The sequence below is a fragment of the Mastigoproctus giganteus genome, chromosome 2 (assembly GCF_048544385.1).
Source record: "Mastigoproctus giganteus isolate SK-2022 chromosome 2, ASM4854438v1, whole genome shotgun sequence".
Classification (NCBI taxonomy): domain Eukaryota; kingdom Metazoa; phylum Arthropoda; class Arachnida; order Uropygi; family Thelyphonidae; genus Mastigoproctus; species Mastigoproctus giganteus.
The window spans coordinates 28,296,264-28,310,813 of NC_143576.1; the positions used below are offsets into that span (position 1 = coordinate 28,296,264).

The 14,550-nt window shown below is 38.8% G+C and overlaps 1 protein-coding gene across 1 annotated transcript in view; it reads left to right on the top strand.

The window, feature by feature from the left end:
• The first annotated feature begins 997 nt into the window (after positions 1-997).
• The window catches only part of Fs (Follistatin), a 199,096-nt gene continuing 185,543 nt past the window's right edge, over positions 998-14,550 (top strand). Inside the window, exon 1 of the mRNA XM_090390396.1 lies at positions 998-1,250. Within this exon, the coding sequence (XP_090246522.1) occupies positions 1,160-1,250 (91 nt within the window). The 5' untranslated portion in view covers positions 998-1,159. The remainder of the gene's footprint in view (positions 1,251-14,550) is intronic.

The following is a 14,550-nucleotide window of genomic DNA, read 5'->3' on the forward strand; positions in this document are numbered from 1 at the left end:
ACACACTGATATTATAATTGCACGCGAAACTGTAAAATCCCCAATTAATTTCCACTCTGGATATCACAAAAAAAAAACTTCAATGAAATATTTTTGCTACCATCTCCATGGTTTGATTTAAGACTTTTCCGTTTTTAAATCTGTATATTCACTCATCGAAAAACTACCGATGCAGTCGCTCGTTGAATTAACTTATGAACTCTACACAGAAGAGCGCCTGTTGGATTTATACATACTCTATTTTATTTAAGTGAATTCAATCACTCTGGAATTCTATACTGCCAACCTGACCACTTGGCTACAGTTCAGACGATTAATTTTTCCACTCATTCCCCCTGCAAAACACTGTCAATTTAAATTTTACCCCTTCCCCCATAAAATTTCAGGTGACGCCCATTCTATAACACGCACCATATATTGTCATTTATCGAGTGGATGGGAGTGTAGTAAAAGTACAATATACTTGCACACCAGAGCTTGAAATAACAAGTTCAATTATACCAAGTACATGTAACAAAGGATATTAGTTTGCTCCATGATAACAGCTTAGTTCCATAGTGAAAAGCCAGTACTACGCGTGTGTGCGAGAGAGAGACCTGTTGCGTTCTAAGTTTCGATTAAGAAGTTCTGTGGTATGTAATTAGGGGGGAGAGAATTCAAAGTGGCGCTTCTTGGGGTAATTCAGAATAGCCCATTGGGAAGTCTTAACTACCACAGACGAAACAAGCCTCCCTTAATGTGGCAAATGCACAAGACGGCATTTTCAACGAGTTTTTCTCGCATTTCCAATAGCAACTGGCAGCCACTTGTGTATTATAACGTCTTAGATCCCGCTCTAAGTTTTTGTCCTTTCACGTGAATGGGTAGATGGCAAGGTCCCTGAATGAGCGTAGTCAAAATTACCCCGCCCCTTTAAAGTCACGTGTCTAAACAGACCTATGTTGAGGTTGACTGCGCAGCCACGGCTTACTACTGAGGCTACTATCACCGGAGCCTTTCATCTACCTGCAGCTACAGCTTCGGTTGGTAAATCTGAAGCACGCGCGCAAGATTTTTTGGTACGACCGTCCGCCGCCGGTACATATAGCTGAACGTGAGGCCCGTCTAAAGAAAACTCTTCTGGAGCCCAACAAGTCACGTCGGCTGCGTGCGCTGCATTATGCTCCCACCGCTTGCACATCTGTCCTTTTCGTCGTTGTTGCTGGCGTTGCTTGTCGGCATGTTTCTCCTATTGGCTAAAGAAAGTGAAGGTAAGATAATTTCCTGTCTAGCTAGTGACACCAGGACTTGAAAAATTAGCGTTTCACCTAGTTCAAGGTTAAGTGCGGCGCAAAGCTTGAGATGCGGCGCTTAATGATTTCTTTAGTTAGAAAGAACACCTACTTACGACGAATATAAGTTTTTAAGAAGGCAGAGCGATTTGACTGTGGCTGCATTTTCACATTTTAGGCGCTCATCAGTAAGACATCTATGTGAAGAGCGAGATGATACTTTTTCATCATATCATCTCTATGCGATTTAGTGTAGAGCGACCTCAGTTTGACTATTACTATTTATGGTTTACTTTTATTTTATGCGATTTATACTCGGTCCACACGTATCTATTTTACGGGACTGCTCACGCGAAATTTTCAGGCAAACGACTTAACATTACTTAGAGTAGTTCTGCACCGAAAAGCGCTCTCTCTCGTTGGAGCAGAAAAGTATCAAGGACTGTTTTCCACAACTAACATACTCGCGCCAGTCGTCTTCGCAAGCGTTTGGAAGGGCACTTTTCATGCTGCTTGCTCTTTCCGGCTGCCACGCAGCTTCATCTGGAATGTTGCTTGAAGAAGCTAGGAGGGGCTTCCCGACGTGGCTGACGGGCGGCGTGTAAAACTGTCTGCAACATCTACCCTTATCGCAAATGTGATGTTTACCTGTAACAATTTATAACCTTATTGAAATCGCTAGCGGGGGCTTCCTAGCGATTTCAATTAACAAAATTATAACAAAAAGGGCCTGATTAACATAAACCAGGTCATTTTTGTTGTTATAATTATTTCCTTTGCAATTTAAACTTTACTTTCTTCCTCTATAAACAACTGCGAAGCTATTGCGCCATGTGATTACTTATCAAACTGATTTATGAATTACAAAACAATTTGTTAAATGCACCAAAACATTAAAAATGAATATTTAAGAACTGCGAGGTATTTTCGGAAGAAAGCCTAAGCGTGCGGCGTGTTACTAAGTTTCCGATAACAGAGTGCGGTTACAGTTGTTGAAGATACTTCGACAGAATGAAAAAAAAAAAAAAAAAACAGGAGGGCGTAACAGAGCGTTAGGAAAAATACGTGGCCGTACTTCCAAGTTCTAACTTGAACACAAATAAAGATGTAAAGAATTTGTTGTCAAGGTGTAATAAGGTTACCACTAGGACTCAAGGAGCGTGAAGGTTATTACTTAATCATAAAGTACACTGAAAACAAGTTGCGTAACAACCTACGTGCTCTACGTGATTAAAGCACGTGTTTACGTGTTTTCTGCATGCTAGTAGAGCGAGAAGACAGCTGTCGACTGCTGCGCCTCTGTTCCCTGAAATACCAACTTGTGTTTGTTTGGCGTGTTCTACGTCACCAACGTTAAGTTTAGATCGGGCTCCCCCTTTTCTTATAGCCATTTTCGGAGCATTTAGGAGGAGGAGGTTAATAGTTACTTTATTGCTAAAAGCGTGTTTTCGTCGTTTACTTTCAAAAATAGGGTCTTTAATCATGCTATCTTCATGCCTCGGGTCATGAGCGTTGGCTGCACGAGTTCAACGTTCGACTACTTGTAATGTCGCGCGCGCAATCCAAGTTCACCTAGACGCCGGAAAGAGAGTAATGCCGAGCAGCATGCGCCTCTCTCTCTCTCACACACGCACACACACACACGTGTGCGTGTGTATGTAATAGTTCTGAAGTTAGAAGTAAACGTTTAGAATTCTCATTATGAATATATAGTTACCATTATTTAACTACGTGTGTAATGCAAAAATTTTGACAGTAGGTCAAAACCTACGCATCAGTGAAGCAATTTACTGTGGATTGAATATGTATACACATCAGTTAATCACCACCGCAGTATGTCGAATGCAAATCGTTAAGAGAAAAATATATATAAACTTGTAGTTTTTCGAGAAAGCATTTAGAAATACTTGCCGAAGAATTTAAAATGGAGATCAACCAACCATAGAAATGTATACACATTATTCAACACTGGGATAAGGCTGAATTTCTATACATGAATTTCGTTTCTTCGTGAAATAGTTTAACACTGCTGAAATAATACATTCATGATTAATTTGCGCACATATATATATATTTATTTATTTAGTTAGATTTCTTTTCAAGTGACGACTGGCTCAATTTGCCCGAATATGTCATTTGATAGGAAACTATATTGTTAACTACAGTAAAGGAAAGGGGTTGTTCATTAAGAAAGAAATTAATGAAAGGGCAATTCAAAATATTTCGGGGAGTGAATGAATCAAATCGTTATGCACACAACTTATCGAGTGGGGTAATTTAGAAACAATACGCAATTATATAATTTAGAGTTGCAGTGACCAGAGAAACATACCCAAATTGTTTACATAAATTATCTGACCATCGGAATCCCTCTAAGAGGGATAAACTAAAGTTATTAAAGTTAGTTAACAGATAATCTGTTAACTAACCGATAACTCTGACAACGGTATTTCAGGAAAAGTTTTCAATTATTTCTGTTGTTCCTAGCCACTTCCTAGATTGGCTATGCAGTTTAATAAATGGCGAATGAACAGGCCTTAAGGGACCCTAATGTGAAACTAGAAACAGAAAGTAAAAAAATACGGCGGGCATTGTTCTTATCAATCTGTGATATCTTAAGGCCATAATTATCCGAGCACTGATTTCTAGAAATATAACATTAAACTTCAGGGAATCCCTGCGAAATTTTCTCACTGTACATCGTCCCTCTCCCCAAAATTAAGCAAATTGATTCGTGGGCTTGCTTCACCCCCAACACGAGGGGACTATCTAGCCTGGCCTACTCTGGAATGACTGATTTGCTGATTTTGCATTTTCACCATCAGCCATGATTGCTATCTTTTCAAGCTGCAAAAGGTTAATTTTATACTAGTGTTAGTTCGGTTTGGATGAAAGATAATTATTATGGGACATATCGTGGCAAGCTAAAAAGAACCGTACATAGCTAAGAGAAGAATATGACTTAATACTTTTTTTCTTTTTCTTACATATGTAAAATTTTATTATATATCTGAAAGTACTAGTGATGAACTTTAGCGAGAAGAACATCAAGGGAATAAAGTGTAAACTATAATTGCGTAAAGATAGCACCCATTTCCAGAAATCTGTAATACTGCAACAAACATGAAAAGAATAAATATCTAAGAACGATACATGTTGACAAGTTCTCAGTTTTTAACTATTGCTGAGAGGAAAACAACTTTGATTGGCTGAACTCGATTCAAACGAATGTAAAAAAATCCCCCCCCTCCAAAAAAAAAAATATATATATATATATATATATTAATAATAATAAAATAAATAAATAATAATGCCGTCAAAACTCAGTTCTTGAGGGTATGCTATGGAATTTAAAGGCATAACCCATTTAAAGACAGGCGTCTTATTCCTGGGAAAAGATTTACAAACTACGGTTAAATTTGGACCGATACACAAGAGTATGAACAATATACCAAGCAACGCTTTTCATGGTCGGCCATTGATATCTCCCGTACGGGATTCCAACAGTAGTCTGCCAACATATTCCATTTTTCCTGGATCTTTTTTCCATTTGAAAAATATCTTGTGAAATCTTTCACCGTGTTCATCGAAGACCACTCCCAAGGTTTCAGGAAAAACGTCTAAATGGGAATGTGGTATATGAAGCTGTAACGACAGATCTTGGTTTTCGGTCATTAACCACCGATATTTGAAAACTGAGTGATGCGAACATTTTAAGCACATATCTGAGTTTTTGGACATATTTCCTTCGATAATCTGTCGAAATTATTTCAGGGAGGAAATTGATGCCGAACAGTGAATTACCAAAAGAAAGAGTATATCTGCCAAACATGGAAATAAACTAGTGCAAAACTCCCGTCTCCGGCTTGTCTTAAAGTATCTTGATAATACTTAATTTCACCTAAAAATAGCCTAAAATGATATGTTTTCCTAAATACCATTAAATGAATTTTTATGTCTTTGTATGCTGTACTGTACACGAAACGTAAAGCATAATTTTAAATCCATTATCAGTAGATACGACATATTCCAAACGCCGTTCTTAGTAACGAAAACACATAAAGATATTTTTGTGCATTAGCGAAAATTCCTATCCTCGTGCTATTTAATGTTTTGAAATCAGCAGGGGCGTCTAGTACTAAGAAACGACCAAAATAAACACACATAGTGACTTATGAAACCTTGGCGCGAGAACATTCCGGATTTACTTCCGACTCCTGCTACAGCAGGAAGAGATGGAAAACCAGCTGAAATATGAATCGATGTCCCACTTTCCTTGAATTTCGGTTCTCGGGTTCACAAAATAAAGTGAATGCGAGCCTGTTTTTATAATCCTCAGTAAAGGCAAATACTGAAGCTGACATTTTCAAAATAACGAAAGAGAATTAAGTAATCAACAGTGCAGTAATTCCAAACAGAAGCAAAGCCAATCAGTTTAGAAACTAGCTCAGTTATGATATCGCATCATTATGCTTGGATTATACGAAAGAACGCCTGCTACATGGATGGAGTGGGAAGGACTTGCGTACAAAACGTGAATTGTTTACGGGTAACTAGAATGATATTTTTACTTCGTATTTTGTGTCTCGCAATATCATGGCGACTGTAGTCTTCTGCTCCGCGTGTGACACTTTTGACATATCAAGATATCTCTCTTGGTATGTTGAGGACTTGTGAATTTTTAAAATATTTTTATTTATTTTTTTATAATCTGTGTTATAACTGTTATTTTAAATCCATTTGAAAGTACAACTTATTAGAATCGACATTATCCTGAAAAATTTGCCTTGAAAAAACCTGGCTTTAAAAAAAAAAATTATATATATATATTGCAGAATACAGGGTAGAGGATGTTCCCAAAGTCATATGAATAAATATGGTGTGTATTTAAAGCGAACATAACCTTCTAAAAGTAAACGATTACAATTAACAGTTGAACGCTATTAGACTCTAAATAGCATTAGTATTAATATAGGCAAATCAATACAGGGAAGTCAAACTTATTCAGCATCCACTTTAAAAAAAGTGACCTGGCTATAAAAAAGCATTAATATATATATATATATATATATATATATATATATGTATATCCAACCCTCCCTTAAATTTACTCTACAAAATTAGGTGGTAATTAATTTCGACATTTAATAATCCTCTGGCTAAAAGGGTTAACTGCTGAATTTTTTTCTTATATCCATCTACAAGTATCCTTCCTTAAATTAAGTAATTTCTTCTAATTGCGCCACCTGCGAAAGGGAAAAAAAAAAAAAAAAAAAAAAACATGATTTAATTTAACCAAGCTGTTTAAAGCTTTAAATACCACAATGAACACAGTAAGCAGAGCATGCAACCTAAGTTTCAAAGGTTGCTTGGTTGTGTTTGTGAGGCAAGGTCTCTGACCAAACTTTGAAACACACACAGAAAATAAGTATCATATATATTTAAAAACCCTTCATATATAATATGCAAGTTTTATATATCAATAACTAACTTTTGCTCTTCGCTGCACCTTTTTCAGCAAACATATCTTTCCTGAAATTAGGATTCCAAAAACTGTATATACTGTACTTCTCAATATGTGGCTGATCAAAGCTTTGTATGAATGAAAGAATGTTCCGTTTAGTTCTCAGGGATGGCAAGATAGGGTCAAACGAGTTTATAAGATAGAAAGAATACAGCAATAGCGTCGTGTTTATCAGTCACGTTTACTAGACACAGAGCAAACGCAATGTGTTGTAGTGTATCCTCGCGTTTGAGTTACAGCTCTTCGACGTGGGCACCTGTACACGGTTGAGGAACGTCCCAGTGATGCTGCTGGTCTTCCAGGTCTGGAATTCAACGCCCACAGCATATGTTCTACGCTAACGCTAAAGGAATCCGGCATGTCTGCCGTGCCCTGCAACCCATAGAAACTCGCAAAGAAGGATCCTGGTGGTTTGAGGAGCATAGCTTCAAAACACCACTCTGGCCTCTGCTTTCGACAAGACGACTAGTACTGGAATAGCTCGCTCAGGATCAATCGGCTAGTAGGTTCACCCGCAAAGGTTAACCGTGTCGATGACTCGTCTCTACTCTCTCCGAAGTTGATGTGTCGATATGGAATCTGGGTAGTCCTGGCGGCCCACTCCCAACAGCATTTATTGATTGCCTAGTAGCAAATGTTCCTTTCTCTGTGATGAGTGGGGACCCCAGGAATTAAAAAACAAAAAAAATCATGAACCCTGAGAAGCTTCTGAGACCTCAACATGGTCCCTGCCAAAAAATTGCAAAAAATAATTCACACAGACAAAGAGAGAGAGAACTGAAGATATATCAGGTCAAACACCTCGATACGGCCCTCAGTGGGTAGTACAGTTGGTAAGATCGCCGTCCTCACCACACCAAATGGAAAAGAACCAAGTTCGAGTCCCGTCTATGACGTGAGGAATTTTTATGGGCCTTTTTCACAACGTGGCAGAGTTAGTCTGTCTCAGGCGAGGGCACATTGTTTTTTTTCTCCCGGAAACTCAGGTTGATCGCCCTCAGAACACACGCAATTTACAGACAGGTAAACGGAGCAATATAGTCTTAGTTGCTGATGCTTCTAAAACCCTACTGCAACAACAACACCTTGATACCTCACAATTCACTATACTAATGAGAAGTACATATAGAAAATGTCCCCATTTATCCTGAAAGGTTTCAGTGGTTGGCAGGCTCGCCTAAATCAGTCAAACGGTTTCGCTCAGGCAACATCCTAGTAGAGACTACAAGTGAAAAACACTGAGAAAGGCGCTCTCAGCCACATCTATTGAGCAAATGTCCATTACAGTAAACAGTTCACGAGACACTGAATTCATCCCGAGGAGTAACCTCAGAATGAGGTCTTTAAGTGTAGGAAGAGGAAAGCTGTTCTGAACTAAAAATTGAAGCAGTGACAGCTGCAAAAACGAATATTTGTGGGTACAGATGAGAATTTAGTTCTTTAGTTCCCATTAAAACGTCATCCTCACGTTCAATTCGTCAATGTTTCTTAACTCGATTACAGCTGATTACTTGCGCTTCCCAGTAATATGTATCTAATCCCCTAAAAAAACTGCAGCCATTATCAACCCACTGCAGGATGGAAGCCTCGTCAACAATTCATGCTGAGGGAAATGGACCATAATCTGCCACATTGGTCCAGTGAGGGTTGGCAGATCGACCGTATTTGGCAGTCAGGGGCTTGAACCTATTCAAGGAGCGTGTGCTACTGCACTCCCGCTCCTGACCACTCGGCAACGGAGGCTAATCCCCTACCATGCTTTAAATGTCAGAAATATGGACCCTCTCAAATGGCCTGCTGTTGTTGTTTTAGAAGGGTTTTAAGAGCATGGACGACTAAGGCCATAATGCTCCGTGTATATTGGCTGTAAATTGCGTGTGTTTTGAGGTAGTCGATTTTCTGTTTGCTGGACGAAAAACTCGAGTTTCCGGGAGAAACACCATGCTACGCTTGTCCGATTAACTCAGCCACGTTGTGAAAAAGGTCCATAAAAATTCCTCTTGTCATCGATGGTACTCGAACTCATGTGTTTTCCACCGGGTGTGGGAAGGACAGCGATCCAACCAACTATGCTGCCCACGAGGACCAAATGGCTTGTCGTGGTGGCCTTGTATGCACTCGATGTGGTGTTAAGGTCTATGGAATTACGGTATATTCAGCTAGGTATGCTAAAATATTTCGACATGTATTAACTGCTAAGGAGAGAACCCTACATACTCTCCAACATGACAGAGGTGGAAGGAAGAATAAGAAGAAAACAGAGATTTAAGGCAGAACTGAATATATCATACCACGAGGCGGTAAAGCAGCGAAACTAGTAAATAGCAATATACCAACATATGCATGCCCAAAAGGCTGCAGAGAGGCGTTCCATCGAGACACAAACGAAAATGGCTATTCACCCCATGCCCTTGTCAGTAGCACAATTGGTAGAATTGCCATCCTCCCCACACCGGGTGGAAAAGACCTGAGTTCGAGCCCCGTCGATTACGTGAGGATTTCTTATGTGCAGTTTTCAAAACATGGCTGAATCGGTCGGTCTCAGGCGACGCCGGTAGCATGATTTTTCTTAGCAAACATAAAATCGACCATAGAACACACGCAATTTGCAAACAATATATACGGAGCAATCCTTAGCCGCTGATGCTCCTAAAACCCTACCACTACTGCTGTTTCCACAAAGGAATCGTTCACTCCCAGTGCCAGCTATTTACGGCGTTCTCAAAAACCTGCAGAGAAAAATCGGTCATCTGCCACTGAAATATCGGTACCCCCTAATGTTCCACTACTACTAAAATCCAGTTATAAAGAGAAACCACAGAAAACTCAAGTGACACTTGGTAACATAAGAAAAAAAAATGGATGCAGACGTTAAGGAGGTACCTGATGAATCAATCTTAGAACAATTTTCAGAGGAAGAAATTGACACAGTCAACCGAAGTTTTGACCCAAAAAGGAAAAATTCGATACAGAAACGTGAGCTTCTGAAGCTGACCGACAGATCCATCAAATCCAAAAAAAAGAGCTAAATTCCTAGAGGAAACTGTCGTAGATTCCGGCAAAATACTAATGACATCAAGGTCCTGCTGCAGAGGCACGAAATAGTTTTCTTTTGCTTGCAGAAGACGTATCTGAAGGTAAATAATGACTTCAACTTACATAACATACTATGATTCATAAGAATAGAAATGGAGATGGTCCTGCTCACGGAAGGGTTTCTATCCTTGTGGACAACCAGACCATTTCGGCCTTTGTTGCTAACAACCAACTTAAAGGTAGTAGCAGTCAGCCTAACAGTTGGAGTTCTAATAAGTGTTCCGTCTATTTACCACCGGAAACTGACACCCCTAAACAGACCTTAATGATCTTATAATACAGTGGCTATCCCCTGTTTTATTAGCGTATTTTAATGGACATACCACCCTGTTGGGTAGTACTGATATTAATGGGAAGAAACGTACCGTAGAGCATATCCTCACTGAAAATTACCTCTCCTAAAACTGGAAATTAACAAATTCGTATGCCTGCCTGTACGTTTTCTGTCATTGATTTTTCTATCTGCTCCTCTTTTCTCCTCCCTTCAATTGCTTGGAAGGTACACGAGAACCCTATGGAAGCACATACAACGCAGAAAATATCATCTATTCAGTTACTATTGCAATTCGGAAAATGTATTCCCGGCTTCCACCATTTCAAAACCATGGTAGAAAGCACAGCAGCAAAAGTGAAAAAAAAACAAAGCTTGGACGATATTCCGAAGATATCCTGTCGCAACTAATTTCACAACCTTTAAATACGCACGCGCTAAAGCACACTATAACCGTCATGTTGCATCTGCTTCACATTCTCTATTACAGACGACCAGAGTTAAAGTAATCTGGGATAAAATCCGGAAAATGAAAGGAAAATACACACCATACCCTTTTTTTTCCAACTATAGAATATAATATGAATCTTACTTCCAACTACATAAAACGAATATAATCCTACTTCAAACTCTTTGGAAACACGGCGAACTGTCCTGGACCTTATGCTGCTGCATCATATTTTCTCTGGAACAAGTTACCTTCCAGATTTCCTACGCCATCTCGACTTTCATGCATCGGCGGCCGCTACGAGACAGAATATTAACTTCCACATTGGAAGATCAACATTACAGATTTCCAAGCTCTTTCTTGAAAAGAACAATGGCACTTATAAATAGCATGACATTACTCTTTCTCTGGACAGGAAAGTGTTTCACTGGGCTATCTGGAACCGGTTATCAGGCTGATGGATTGCTTATGTGTGATATTTATTATGACTTATCAAGAATTATAGGAAAGTAATGTTCTTTTCTTAGTCTTGGACTGATCTCGTGATAAAACTGTAACAGAATTGTACATATTGTATTATTTTTTACTGTATTACTTAAACTACTAATTTACAACTTTATGTAACAACTTACGTTTATGCTTGTACTGTAAACGGCTCTGTTGTATACTTTAATTGGTACATGCCTGTAATGTATATAAAATTTAATACTACTACTACTAATAATAATAATGGAACAGCCAATGCAATTGAAAAAATATTTTCTAACATCTCTGTGACATTATCCTATTCCCCAGAGTTCCGAAGCATGAAAAACAGCGACTTAACTTTAAGGAATTTCACCTTATAATGGGCCATTCACCGTAGAAGAGTTAAAACCAGCTCTAAATCTCTAAGACAGGTGCTGTTGGACCAGGTGACATCCATTATGAAATAATTAGGAACTTTTCACCAAATTCTTTGGATCGCCTGCTCTTTCTATAGACTATATAACAATCCTTCTTGAGGAGCAGTTTCCGGACTCCTGACGTAAGCAATCGTCCTTGCTTTTCTCAAGTCAGTCAAGGATCCCAAAGCTCCAACAATCACCCTAACTAGATATTTGTGAAGAATCTGGAAGAGAATGGCCACAACCTGTCTCATATGGTATTAGAAAGCAAATGATCTGTTCTCCAGAATGCAATTCTGCTTCCGAAGTAGCAAGTCCACCTTGGAATACTTAATTAGACTGGAAATATCTGTCTGAGATGCTTTCCTTAAGCGGGAAACCATTCCTTAACCTAGAAAAAGTGTATGACACAACTTGGAGTTTTGGTATTTTAAAAGACCTTTACTGTCTCGATCTCGTCTGCGCGATAGCACAGTGGTGCCATCACCGTCCTCCCCACACCAGGTGGAAAAGACCCGGATTCAAATCCTGTTGATGACGCGAGGAACTTGAATGGGCTTTTTTCACTGCGTGGCTGAGTTAGGCGTAGGTAGCAAGGTTTTGCCCCCAAAACTTTTTTTTTTTTTCGTCCAGCAAAACAGGCAAATCGTCCAGAGAACATACGCAATTTACAGACACAAATACGGGTTTATGTAATGAATTACGGGTGACCCTAATATAATAATAATTTATAAACTCGATTTCAAAGGTTGCCTCACTATTTTTTATTTAAAAAAAAACTGTGTGCTTTTTATCCTTTCGATCATTCCAAGTTCGTGTATAATCCGCCGTCTTTTGGTCTTTTTACCAGCAGGAGGGAGTCTCAGTTTTAAGTATTACGCTTTTTGCCGTTAAAATGATTTCCATTACGGAACAACTTCCTTCAACTGTAAATAGTACCTTCTGTGTTGATGACTTTAGAATATTCTCCCAGTCATTCAACATATGAATCATTGAAAGAACCGCAACAAGCGATTGATCGTTTCAATTCCTGGGCGATGGCTAATGCCTTAAGGTCTCGAAACAAAAGAGCCTTTGCGTATATTTTGTCGTTAGCATAATCTTGTTCCTGAAACTGAACTGTGGTGGTCACACAGTATTTGATAAAAAGTTGACGTTTCTTAAACATATTCGCCAAATGCGCACAAAGTGCGCAGGAGGTCTGAATATTCTTCGTACTTAGAATACTCTTCGTATTACAGAGTACGAAGAGAGAAGTAACGGAAACAATGCATTTCGCTGGTTGGATCCCATCCATCATCGGGCTGGCTGTATTGCTACTGGAGCCTTTCGAACATCTCTCCAGAGTCTGTATGTGAAAACGAACGAACCTTATTGATTGGACGGAAGCAGTTCTCAATTATGCTTTCAGCCTATCAGGGTATCATGTACAGATTCTCAAGCGGGTTACAGGCTTTATCAGCGATACACAGATTCAGCAGTTGATACAACCTCTTTATGAACTGGAATTTGACATCCGCTTTTGCTGGATCCCTACAAACACAGTGGGCCGACCGGGCTAGCCGGATGGGTAAAGTGCCTGCCTGGCAACCCAAAGGTCGCGGGTTCGATTCCTGCCTCGGGCTTGGATCAAAGTACTGCAAAAACCTTGGGAGGTGCAATATGGCCACAGAAGCCGATGCGCCAACAACTACCAAAAAAAAAAAAAAAAACAGTGGAATTAGGGAAAACGATTTAATTGATACTGCAGCAAATAAACCTGACTGGTCAGTCCCCTATAGAAACATGCAAATTACGTAAAATGCTGAATTCCCAATGGTAACATTCATGGCATGGGCAGCCCACCAACAAATTATATCATATTAAGCCTGTAATAAAAACGGCGGTCTAACTGCGCAAAATTCGAAAAGGAGCTCGGGTTGGGCACAGTCATCTTAACACTCTTTCTGCTGAGGGCTAATGATCCTCCTATGTGTGAATGCTGTGACACTGTTTTATCTATCCAGCTTATTTTAATCGACTGTTCAATTTTTAATAATATACGGAATGTATGTTTTACTACTTTTAACCATCTGATTGAACTTTGTACGCTCAGTCAGATTTTATCAGACATTGACCACATGTCATCCTTTTTTTTAAGTTATCAAAATTAAACATTTTTTAAGTTTTATATTTATTAGAATTGATAATTGAGAGCTATTAAGTGCTCGATAATTCCTATATTCTATTATATTATAAATCAACAGGGATTACCTTTATTTTAGATATAGGAAGCTTCTTTTCGAACTCTCCTAGTGTAGAGCAAAGTTTCCGGCATCCCTCTCCCCCATACTTCTCCCAGCCATCCATGCACGGTACTAAGTACCATAGGAGAGTTGGAAAAGAAGCTTCCTGTATCTAAAATAAAGGTAATCCCTGTTGATTTATAATATAATAAGTTTTATATTATAAAAAAGGATACTTTTACAAGTATCCTTTTTTATAATTGTATAATTTTTGGCGATGTAACCTCTCTTCTAATATTTAAGAAGGTTACCAATTTTTTTTTTTTTTTTTTTTAATTTTCATATTTTTGTATTATAGCCACAGTTGCTGCTGCGCCAGTGAAACCAAACCAAAAAAAAAAAAAAAAAAAATTGGCTGCGAAATAATTATCTGTTTGCCCCTACTAACAAAATTTGTGACATGATAAATAAAACATTTTGTGCTTTACTTATGCCTATACTGACTGTTGAAAATGAGATAGATAACTTAACTGAAAATAACTCGGATAACTTAATATAGAACTGCACAAATTACTCGTGAATCTTTTTTCATTATCAGTTGCCTTAAATTTGTTGCTTCCCAAGTAATAAGAAACTGGGTTTGCTATTACCCGGGTTCATAAACAATGAATTAACAACTAGTACGTACGTATATATATGTGGGTGGGTGTGCGTACCTGTGCAAAACAATCCTACTAGAGGAGTTTATATAGAAAGGGAAATCAGCAGTTGCTCGCGACATATGAAAGCAGTCAGAGGGCAAACTGTAATGACCCAATGATGAGATGA